The sequence below is a fragment of the Agelaius tricolor genome, unplaced genomic scaffold, assembly GCF_023055355.1.
Source record: "Agelaius tricolor isolate 1412-34295 unplaced genomic scaffold, bAgeTri1.0.p SCAF_7, whole genome shotgun sequence".
Taxonomy (NCBI): domain Eukaryota; kingdom Metazoa; phylum Chordata; class Aves; order Passeriformes; family Icteridae; genus Agelaius; species Agelaius tricolor.
The window spans coordinates 27,379,744-27,392,187 of NW_027269267.1; the positions used below are offsets into that span (position 1 = coordinate 27,379,744).

Consider the following 12,444-nt stretch of genomic DNA (forward strand, 5'->3'; position numbering starts at 1 on the left):
ACAGTAGATGCTTTTTGTGTGTAGATTGCTCTGTAAAAACCAAAATTTTAGGAAAGAGTCTTTCCTCAGGCTTTTCAGAGTGGGCCACGTGTGTTTGCCTGACTTCCAGATCTAATTATTAAATCTAAGCTCAGCCCTCATACTGAGAGGTTTGAAAGTGTGTATGTCTGGTATTCTATTGGTTTGTTTCAGTTCTGGTTTCAAAATCTCATCTATTCCCAGCTGCCTTAAGGCTGTTTGAAAATGTGGAATGTATCTTGGCTCTGTTTTTGAAGATTCAGTCCTGTCAAGCTGGACTAGCAAGATAGGATCTTCTCATCTACTTTCTGCCAGACTCTTATTGTGGTCATGTGTATTTATATTCAAACTCTGGTTTAATTGAAATTGGAAACCTGTGTATTTTTATTAATGTTCTTTTCTGTATGTCAGTCCCCCAGCAAAGCTGTAGCAGGTTTTTTGAGGTGTTCAGGTGCATATTTTAAATAAGAAGGCAGCTTAGTATTTGTTTTCTAAATCTGTTAAGACCCCCATGCTACTTGTAGAGGAAAAAAAAGAGATTCAGTCCTTCTCAGTGGGAGACTGTTCAATTGGAAGAATGCTTAGTCATATTCAAAGCAGGTTCAGCAAGGTCTTACACAGTATCTGTGCTAACCCTTTGATATTTTCCTTGTATGATTTATACCAGGTGGTTTGTGAACTCTACATATTGCAGAATTATGGATATTAGTTTTCTAAGTTCCTGATGTGGGAAAGGGATCATGCAATCACTCCTAAAGAACATTTGTCATGTTCTCTTACTGCTGTATTTGTATCTGGAAACTAAAGAAAACTGGGAATTTCTGTTGAACTTCAGATTTCTTTCACATCATTCATTTAGAGGAGACTAGCAGGTGCACCTATAAAATTTGTCAGATCTGCTGTGTACAGCAGGCATACTGTTATGTTTATAGTCTTAATTAGTTTCTTCTTTGCAAAAGCAGGATTCTTGGAGAATTTGTGTGTGGGGAAATGGGAGATGAGAAAGGATGAAGTACCTCATTTGTTGTCACATACAACTTCACAATAGGTTTGAACTGGTTAAAATACATCTGGAAACGAAAATGCATTAGTATTTCAAAAAAACCTAGTCAAAGAGCTGAGAAGTAGGTAGCTTCTTGCAGCCCACCAGTAACTCCCCAACCAGACTAACTCTGGTTGTATTTAAATCTGATCAATATACACTTCCCCACTATATTCTGCTTGAGTCATCTTGATTTAATCTGTCTGTTGATGATTGGTTTAGCTCTAAAGGCCTCCTTATTTTGATACAATAAAGATACAGTAAAATGTAGTAGGGAATCTGGTATTCACTTAGTGCCTTTCGTGTTTTCTACCTGTACTTTGAGTGTGGTATCCTGGATCATGAGAACAGTCTGATAAAAGTTACTATTTTTCTGTATTGCTGCTTTTTAATCTTAACAGTTTGGGGAAATAACTGAAATTTCTAACGACTATTAACACAAGCTGACATGGGTTTTAGTGTTATTTTGCAGAGGGTTTTTATATTGTGATATCACCACCTTGTGTTGCCAGTTGGAAATGTTGTTTTTTGTGCTTTCTTTAAATAGGTACTGACTGAATTTGAACATCTTACACTAATGCATCAAGAAGAGGAGCTGAAATTTGGGGAAGAGAAAAAACTTCTAGAAGGTGAAAAAGCTCAGTTTGTTGAGAAGAAAGGTGTCACTGAATCGATTCAGTCACAAGTGTCTGTCTCTAGCCCTGTTAGTTTGAAGGCACAAGGACTGCAAAAAGTAAGTCATCAGAGAGCAATGAGAAAGTTCTTCACATTCACTTTTATAACTCAAATTTCAGTAATCTTTTAGAAAAGACAGATGCTCCTATTCTGTGATAAGAAGACAGAAGTGTATAAAATACCCTCATGCTTGGATTTACTTTTAGAGTAATTGCTGTATGTTCTATGAGCATTGTTTTTTCTTTCTTTTCTTTTTTCCATGAAAGAAGCAAGATTTTCAACTTGAAGTTCAATGCTTTCATATCAGAGATGAAGGAGCTGTGAATGTTCGAGAGCAGAGTGAGAGGGAGAGTGAGAAGGAGGAGTTAGAGAGAGAAATTCACCCAGGGAATTTCAGGAATAGTATTTGATTGCAGCACTCAGGTTTTGAATGGTAGGGTATGTTAGTAGTTTTATGAAGTAGTCTAACTGCTGTTTGGCCCATATTAGATGTGTCTTCCTAGTACAGATTTTTGAGAGAAGAAATTGAAAAAATTGGCTGTAAAAACACAAAGTGCAGAATATGACCCAATAAAGATTTCACTTTCTTCCCACCCATACATTTCTTTCTTTCACCATTCTTAAAAGAAAAACTTGAATAAATTGTGAAAATTCAGAAATACTTTCAAAAGTAGTGTCCAGAATAACACTCCCAACTGATTTATATTAAAAATATTGAATTAAATACTCATATATTAAATTAAATTGACTTAAATGTTTTTCTCCTCCAAAACCAGAAGTCAATTAACTTACTAATTTTCTTTCCCGATAATTTACAAATTTACTGCAGATAACATTTTGTTAATTAATAACTTCCTGAGTTGAAAACAGATTTCTTGGTTCTGAATTTATTTATAACTGCTATATTCTGAAGAACTTGAGAAGCTATGTTGGTGCACATATTTTTCCACAGAATCATCAAGGTTTGACATTTTTGGGGTGTATGCCAGAAGCCTAATTTGGCCAAAATGTATTCCATTTCAACTACTGTTACCAAATTCCTTTTCCTGAATTCCTTTTTTTTTCTGGATTTGCATACAAAAGTGGAATTCTTGGTAACAGAAGTCATTATCTGCACTAATATGAGTAAGTCCTCTGGTTTAGTTTTATTTCATCAGAGTATGCTGAGTTTATATGCTTGCTGTGGTTTTTCAGTTCCAGCTTTATGTAGTACTGATGACAGAAGACACAATATTGGTAATTTCTCATGAGGAAGCAGTGATTCATGGTGGGCTCTTGAAGGTATAGGAGTTCCAGTTTCTTACTTAAATGTTTGGCTAATATCTCTTGTTGCTGCATTCTGCAAAAGAATAATTTTTAAGCATGATCTCTACACACACAGCATGGTGGTTACTGTCATTGTCATCACAGGGTTTCTGTTACAGCTCTGCCTTGATATGAGTTTGCCTTACATAAGCGTGGTCAGCCTGCTTTGATTTTAAATGCATTGTGCCAAAGAATCTCTGCCTGCCATAAACGGTTCCATTCAGAGTATGAACGGTGTAGTACAAAAGTATTCCATGAATATATCCACTACAAGCTTCCTGAAGAGTTCTTTTCAAATGGTATAGTCTATTAGTCCACTAAGTGTTATTTAACACAACTATTGACATATTTGAACCATTTACTGATTTTGCTGATAAGTTTTTGCTTGTAGGCTTTTATGTACAAGCAGTGTTCTAAATTTCAGATACGGTCTTTTAAATCAAAATTTACTGAGATATTTTTGCAATACTGTACTGTTGCAGGATAGTTCATCTGATATTACTAACTCAGTATGGAAAGTACCTATATTTGATGTTTTGAGTGTGGTATTCAGTTACAGTTGAAGATTTACAAAAACTCCAGGTTGGTTAAAACAAATTCTAAGTGCTTTGTATGTTTTCAGTAGTCATGATAACTAATGGGAAACTTTAAGAGGTATAGTTCTCTGGAGTTGTGTTATTTGACTGTTTAAAAATGAAATACTAACTTGACAAAAATAAAATAGATTGGTTTTGCCTAAGTGTTACTCTTGTTCTGCTTCCTGTCCCTCATGTGTTATTAAAAAGGAGTAAGATTTCACATTTAACTGAAAAAGATGAAGGTTTTACATCTGTTTTAAATATCTTAAGTCATTTATTGATTGGAAAAAATAGGTGATTTGTGTGAACAGTACCAGAAGAGCAATGTGACTTGTGATACTTGTCATATACCACTGAACTTACCATACAGTCATGGAATATCTCAAGTTGTAAGAAGACCATAAGGAGTTGGAAGAGACCCTTAAGGTTCATTGACTCCAGCTCTCTGCTCCTTGCAGGACTACCATAAAATCCAAACCAAATGACTAAGAACATTGTCCAGATACTCCTTGAACTCTGACAGACTTGGTGTCGTGACCACTGCCCTGGGGAGCTGTTCAGTCACCAATCTCACCTTCTATTTTACTCACACAGTGATGCCATATAATATACCATGTAATTTTAGAGGGTGGAATTAAAGATCACCTAGTCCCAAGCCCCTGACATGGACAAGGACATCTCCTACTACACCAGGCTGCTCAACACTTCATCCCATCTGGCTTTGAACACTGACAGGGCTGGGACATCCACAACCTCCCTGGGGGCAACCTCTTGCAGTCCTCACCACCCTCACAGTAAAGAATTTCTTCCTAATATCTAACCCAAATTTCCCCTCTTTTAATGTGTACCCATTGCTCCTTGTCCTAGCACTACAGTTCCTGACAGAGTCCTTCTCTGGCTTCCCTGTAGGTGTCCTCCAAATACTGGAAGGTTTGTTCCACACAACCTTCTCTTCTCTTCTCTGGACTGAACAGCCCCAACTTTCTCAGCCTGTCTGTGTAGGGTAGGTGCTCCAGTCCCCTTATCAACTTTGTGGCCCTCCTCTGGACTTGCTCCAGCAGTTCCATGTTCCATCCAGAGCTGGATGCAGGACTCCAGGTGGGGTCTCACAAGAGCTGAGTAGAGGGGCAGAGTCCCCTGCCTTGCCTGCTTGGGATGCAGCCCAGGACGTGGTTGGCTTTCTGAACTGTGAGTGCTCATTGCTTGCTTGTGTTGAGTTTTCCATGAACCATCACCTCCAAGTCTTCTGCAGGGCTGCTCTCAATCAATTCTCTGCCCAACCTGTACATAAAAGATTGTTTTCCTTCAGTAGCAGTGAGAAGGAATAGATAATGAGACACAAACCTTTCATTGACCAGGAAAGGGTCAAACTGCTAATTCAATCGTCTCTACAGACAGAACAGACTGTTACATAGGAGGAAAGGGTTAAGAAGAGACACTCATTTAGCCCACAACAGCCAACATATGACTTTGTTCAAGAGAAGAAACTGGGGCAGGGCCAGGCTCTGTGATTGCTCCTTCCTGACCAAACTGTAGCTTGATGAAAGACTATTTTTTGTTTGACTTTGTACCATTGACTGGGCTGTTTGCAGTTGTTGGATTAGAAAGAAGGGATATGCCTTTTTTAAAGGAGGTAACAGCAAAATAAAAAGATATTTTAAAAGTGATTTGGAAGTGTTACCAAGTGATCTTGAACAGAATGTAGAAAGAATTGAATGATGCATGTTGTCAGCACTCAGTTATCTCCCAGTGGGCTGTCCCAGCTGCTGATGTTAGTTAGCTCAAGCACAGCTCTTGATGAGTGTTACAAAACTGCATCAAAAGACAGATTTAGCTGTCTATAGTCTAGCCACTTTGCTGAGGACAAAGACTGAGAATAGTTAAGTACTGTTTGACCTAGATAGCTCTGTGCCTGGCTAGTGCTAGAGGATGTGCTGTGCTTTGACAGCTGGGAACCATGAATAGGGACATGTGGAACCACATGTCTTGGTCAGATGGGTTTCTGTGCACTTGCATGTGCTGGCCCTGCAGGACTCAGCAGCAAAACAAAACTGGTTCAGGCACCTGTGCAGGTCTTTGCAACGAGGGGGTGGTTCAGTTGTAGCACAAAAACAACATAGCACAAAGTAAGAGAGCTGGTGTGTTTTTCTTTTCGTTTCCTTGTATTCCTTTAAGCAGTGGAGAATCATCTGTAAGTGTGGGAGATTCCACTGTTGTTTTGTTGAAGTTTGCCCAAAGATGAGATACCAGTGCACATCACAGCCTGACAGTCAAATGTAATGCAAAGAATTATAAAGGAGCAACTAGCAGTATTGTCTGGAAATGGAGAATTAATAGTAGTGGTAAATAAAAACATATATGTCTCCTTGTGGTTTACCTTAGCCATGTGCTTTTCAGTTGGACACTTCAGAGAGGTTTATCCTACATGTGTAATGGTTTCAGGACCACTTATTAAGGTCTCTTTATTGTTATGGTACCTTCTGAAAGTGGCTGCTGCAAGATTACTTACACCCTGTACAAATCTGAAGGCTTTATTTTTTTGAATCCTTTTCTTAAGGTTATTTTGTATATTTATTCACAACTATATATTTGAAGTTACTTTGTCAATAACAAGACATAGCCAGTAAGGAGTTTTATTTTAAATCTGGCTGACAGGTTGGGCTCAAGGAGTTGCAGTAAATGGGGCTACATCAAACTGGCAGTCAGGCACCCAAGGCTCACTTTTAGGTCAGTGCTCTTTAATGGTTTTATAAATGAACTGTACATAGGAGTTGAATGTACATTAAAGAAGTTTGCTAATGATGCTAAATTCGGGAAGCTGTGCACTCCCTCTAGGGTAGAGAGGCCTTACAGAGACCACTGGATAGGCTACAGAGCTGTGCAGTCCCCAGCTGATGGAAATTAACAGGAGCAAGTGCCAGAAATTCAGAGGAAGTTCAGACAGAACATGAGGAAAAGACTTTTCACCGGGAGCATGGCTGGAACAGGCTCCCCAGGGCAGTGGTTGCAGCACCAAGCCTGTCAGAGTTCAAGAAGCATCTGGAATATGCTCTTAGTCATATGGTTTAATTTTAGGTAGTCCTGCAAGGAGCAGAGACTTGGGCTCAGTCCTTATGGGTCCCTTCCAACTTGAGATATTCTATGATTTTAACTTATGGAAATACAAGCCTCTTGTAACAGCAGCAACATAATATTTATATAGAAGGAAGAATACTCAAAAAAAAAAAAAGAGTAATTTTTAAGACCTTTTTGAAGACTTCTGTAATTCACATTCAGTGAATCACTGCAAAAGGTAATTCAGTTTAATTCATGGATGAGTAAAATACCCAGCTGGATTTTTGTGAATTACTGAGGCATCTACGTCTCCACGTTTTCTTTAATAAATGTATTTTTTCAAATCCAGACCCCAGCATCAAGGCAGCAAAGCCCTGATGGTTAAATATAGAAACTTGCAGGATTTTAAGGTGGACACAAAAAGCTTCCACAGGATGTTCGCTAGGGCGCGCTCGAAGCACATGGCTTTGGCTTTTGGGGACAGGACCGTGGCACTGAGCAGCTGTCCCTGGCCCTGAACAGCCCCGGCCAGTTAAACCTGCTTTTGTCGGGGGGTTGGTGTAGGTGGGCTCCAGAGGCGCCTTCCAACATCAGCAGTTCCATAATTCTGTAGCTCATTTATCATGAACAATTTCTTTTTTCTTCAAATATTCCGAAAATATTAACTTATTTTCTGTAGAAACAAAGGTGTAAGCACAGAAGGCAACATAAAAGTGAGTGCTGTGAGAGCTCTGAGATGATGTGGTTGATTATGTGCTAAGGCATTAAAATGCTGGAAGTAGTCTTTATAGTTTGAAAACCTAAGAGTACAATTGCACCTCATTCTGAGGCAAAATATTTTTAAATTACTTCCTGAAAGGTGTGAGGAAATAGCATATTTTTCCTGTTGAGAACTACAAGTGAGATGTGTCAGAGTGGTTTCTGGGTGACCATCATGTGAGGTTTAGACTTTCTGAAAAAGAGTATTTATGGAGCTACACAAATGTCTTTTGGCAACAGATCTCTAAGTATCTCTATTTTGGGGATACCTGTATTCGCAGTCATTAAGGAATAATCTCTCTGGGCACTTCAGTGTATCACGGTGTGTAAGTGCAATTTTCATAAATGAGAAGCCCACCAAATCAATTATTTCAAAATTAAATTCTGGCTTCAGGCAGAAATTTGCCTTTCTCTGATTTTCATATCCAAGTGTGAAGAATTTTGATATATTCCTATTCATATATACAAATCCATATGTTTTTTGTAAGTGTACCTAGAGAGATGTACTCCCACCTGCCATTGTCTGTGGATATGTATACCACTCACAGCAAGTGACAGAGGTTAGCTAAGAGTGGGCCTTGGGCTGTGTGGTTCCTGATCAGTTCAAGAGACTATTTCAGTGCTTAACACTTGGTCTGGGTGCCTGCCTGCAGTGTCTGCATTCCCTTGGGCTGGGAGTCAGAAATCTTTACCACCCCTTTAGTCCACATCCTTCTGGGGGGATGGTTGTTCCTGCTGAGTGGAACAACAGAGGGCAGAGCTCTCTGCAGATTTTACACCTCTGTCCTTGCACAGTGGAGATGTGGACCTGCTCCTTCCTCTGGAAGATGCTGACTCCTTCACCCAAGGCTTAGAAGCAGCAGACTGGTAGTCATCATCCCTTTGGAGAGAAGAGAGAATCATTTATGTGTTTAGAAAGATGATGGGAAGGTGGTGGTGTCTGCATAGCTGTTTTTCATGGCTTCTGCTTTGGTTTCATTGGTAAGTCTGGAGAAAGGCAGAGCCTGAGTTCCATTCCCACTTGTGTTGGCAGTGTGAAGATGGTCAGTCCTTTGAGCTTCTGGGCAAACAAGGGTCCCAGTGCATTTTGGCCTATCCATCTGACAAGGTGTGTGAGCACAGGCAGACAGGACACACAGAGCTGTGCCCCATGTAGGTATTCATGTTTGTTACCCCCATCATGTCACAGGGTGTGACAGGACTGATTTCACTTGCAGGCTCTGGTGAAGAATGCATCCCAGGTTAGAAATGCAGCAGGCAGTACTGGTGCACTGAGCAGAGGGATGCAAAATACCAGTGCTGGTTTATGGCTGTGTTCACAGCAGATGAATGACATCCAAGCTTTGCCCCACGGTCAAATCAATATATACCCCTAATAATTTAAAATGCACAAATATGCTGTGTGAATACCTACCTGTGAGAAATAATTCCATTGCCTGTCCTGGCGGGGTTTGAGATTGGCATGTGTATTTTTTCTCCAAAGTTACAGAAGTTCTTTTTGCCTATGCTGACTTCTCAAGGGAAAAAATCTCTTAGGTAAGTCAGAGTACCTTCTGATTGCTTCTCAATCTTCATTGTATTTATTCTCACAAAATACACTAAGAAGTTAAGAGATACTGCATTGGAAAATGAGATCCACAGTGGGTAGGGCTCAGATTTTTAAGCATATTTATATTTTTTTTTTTGTAATTTGCACCCACTCAGTGAAGATGAGCCAGGGAAATAAATACATCATAGTTTTTAATGTGTAATTACAGTCCTGCAGGAAATCTGTGATGGACTAGGTACTTGGGCTAACATCCTTTGCTGGTGAAAAGCACAGGCCTCTGCTCACCAAACTTGTAAAAGGATCTCAATCCTACTGCTTTTTTGACTGGTAAATAAAACAGAAGAGCTTTTGTGGAAAGTGATCTACTTAAGGAAGAGAATGCATTCTGAATTCTGACTGCTTTGAGTTAGGTTTATATGAGACTTTGGTTTCCCTAAGTACAAAATTTCAGTGCTTTATGCTGTAGCATCTTGATTTCCCAGCCACTTGGGTTTTGAGAGGAACTCATACGCATATTTAACATCTCCAAAACCAGACTGGGTTTCCACGGTGTGGACCTGAAGTGTGTCCTCACCAGAGGAGAGGCTTCCCTGATACATAATTTGTTCTGAGTTGTCAGTCCATCTTGCTGGCCTTCTCCAGCTTTATTGAGATGGTAAAGAAAAAAAAATGACCATGAAAGAAAAAAAAAAAAAATTCCAAGTTCATGTCAGTTTTTGCTCGTTGCTTCAGTATGAATATAGTTTCTCAAAAATTCCTTAGCTTGGTGGACAAGTTTATTGTCTGAAACGTGAGAAAGCTCATTTCAAATTACTTCTGCAAGTTTGGCAGAGCTTTCTCTGGTCGTTGAGTGACAGTGATCTTTGGGAAGGCAATTGTTTCATGTGTGACTTCTTGGAGGCTCTGGAGTCATCAGAAGTAAAAAAAAACCAACAAACTTTAAGAAACTCCATCCCAAACCTCTGTTTCTGGGAAGGCAGCACTCTGGCCCTGGGAGCTGGTGCTTGCCACAAAGCCCTTTGTAAGCTCCTGTGTCAGTCAGACCTCAGGCTCATCCCTGACCTTACTGGTCTGGCTTTGGGAGGGCTTAAAATAGTTCAGTTTAAGAATGTAGTCATTGAAAACATGGTCACAGAAACTAAAGATCACAGTAACCTGAGGGCACTGCTGGTAATATTCTGGGTAAGTGAAATGTAATTCTGGTGGGTGGCACAGCAGGTTGCCCCAGTAAGGGCTTGCATGTCATTTGAGTGTTCTGAGTGTGCCATTCTGTGCCTGTGAGGTCAGGAGTGTTCCTTGAGAGTTTTATGAGACGATATAATGGAGTTTGTATATTGGCAGAACTTACTGGATCAATAAGTAAAGTTAGTGCATTGCAAGCTGTGAATTAACAATTGCTGCAAACAGTTGGCTGAGGTTGCTGTCACTTTAAGTAGGCAAATAAAGGAATTATAGCCTAATATGCCTGCTGCCGAAAGCCTTGTTTGGAAATTTGCCTGGATAGGATGTTTTAAAAAAAGCCCATACAATCCCTATGTACTTCTAAAAGATTATTTATAGCTTTAAAATTTTTATAAGGTGCAATAATACAAATGTCATATCTCAGAATGTAATACCTGAAGCAATAAATTCCCTGCTTTCTTAACAGAAGGACAAAACCCACATGCAGAAATTTCTGGGCCCTGCCTTGTGCAGCCTGGGAGGTTGCAGGTGTATCAGTGAGTTTAACTGGAGAGGAAAAAGAAAGTATTTCCTGTTTGATATGAAATGAAGTTGGAATTACTAAAAATGGCAAGCAGGCCATCCAAAACTGCAGAGGAATTTACAGATGTGTGTGATTTCAAATAAATTAATTTTGCTCTGGCCAGCATTCAGTCAAGACTGCACAAAGACTACAAAATTATCCCTTATCTTGTAACTATTTAAATGTAAGAGACAAATGTAAGAGAGACACCAACTGAAGTGTCCTCTGGATGTGTATTTTTGTATCATCCTTAATCTGCTTACCTTTGATAGCTGGAACCCAGTTAATAATTTATTAAAAGTAATTTAAATGATGACTTTTAAATAATGACTTTCTTTAAATTAAATGTTTTCATGTAGCTTCACAGAAAAAAGTAGATCTGAGACTTAGGACTTTTCTGTTTTTAAAAATAAGATCTGTTTCAGGAAAGACTGGTTTTTAAAAAAGATTGCAATTGTCTTGGAAATGTAGTTTCTTTGAAATTAGGAGGGAAAGGTGTATTGTGGTTGCTGTCAGTCTGGGTTTCACTGGATCTTTTATTTGGTACATTTTTGGGTTTATTTCTTCTCATTGTATTTTAAAGGCAGTTTTATGGAGGCTGCCAGTGAGGGGTGCTACGTGATCACCCCAGAGATGATGGAGCTCCTGAATCTGTGTCTTGCTGCCAGCCAAAAATTATGTTTAAGCATAAAAACAAACCCCCAAGCAAAGGAAAGCTGTGAAAGCCTCACTTTATAAAGCGAACATTAAAGGATTGTCAGGATTTTACTCCTCAGAAGCAGCCAGAATGGAAATCCTCAGGCAGTTTGTACTCTGTGAGAGTGGAGTGGCAGGAAGGATTCAGCAGTGTGGGATCTAGAAGCTGTCTGGCAGGGATGAGGTTTTCATGAGCAACCCGGGGGCAGAGAGGAGAGTGGCTGGGGAGGGTGTGGAAAATCTGACCTTCCCTAGGTGGGGAGTTTGATACAGTATGTTCTAATGCTTGGATGTGGAAGACTCTTGAGATTTTTCTGTCTCATCTTAGTTGTCAAACACACAAGAGATTATTTTGATTTAAACCAGTTTAACAGTGTATTTTATCGTTGCACATTTTTATTTTCTTTTAATTCTAGACATAACAGTATATCCTTCCTCTTTCATCTTAGCCGCTTGCTCACTAAATCTGGTGAAGGTTCTCAGCCTTAAAGCTGAAAATGTGCATTACCTCGGTTCAAAAGAATGCTCTTTGGTAATATACTCAGTGGTTCACATCCAAGAAGTACCCTTCAAAGTAAAAAGTGCACAGCTGATGTCCCTGTCCTGCTGTGTTGACACTGGAGCTGGAAGGCACCTTGGCTCTGTCAGGCACTGTGCAGATGCTCACTGCTTCCTGTGGTGGCTGAGGATGGGTTTGGAAGCAGATCAAAGTAGAGATTAAAAGTGCAGCTATAACCAGGTAAGACAACAGGAAACTCCCTATATAAAAGAAAGAACTTCCATCTGGGAATTTCTGATTTGATTTCTTTTGGTGTTGGAGTGGGTGATGTCTGATCCTCTTAAGGAGGGGCAGTAGGACAAGAGTAGTTCTGTTGCAGTGAAATCAGAGGCGATGGAAGAAAAAAGTTGACCAGCTGAGATTCAGCAGTGGCAGGAGTATTTCCTCTTTCTGTCAAAGGCAGGACTTGAGTCCTGGCTCCTACAGAACCCTGAAGAGAAAGCTTTTTCTTCTCCTTTCTGAGCA

General features: G+C 39.7%; 1 protein-coding gene across 1 annotated transcript in view; it reads left to right on the plus strand.

Moving 5' to 3' along the window:
• The window catches only part of SEPTIN10 (septin 10), a 24,141-nt gene extending 20,362 nt beyond the window's left edge, over positions 1–3,779 (plus strand). Inside the window, 2 exon segments of the mRNA XM_071430727.1 lie at positions 1,608–1,793; positions 2,002–3,779. Of these exon segments, the coding sequence (XP_071286828.1) occupies positions 1,608–1,793; positions 2,002–2,145 (330 nt within the window). The 3' untranslated portion in view covers positions 2,146–3,779.
• The last annotated feature ends 8,665 nt before the right edge of the window (positions 3,780–12,444 follow it).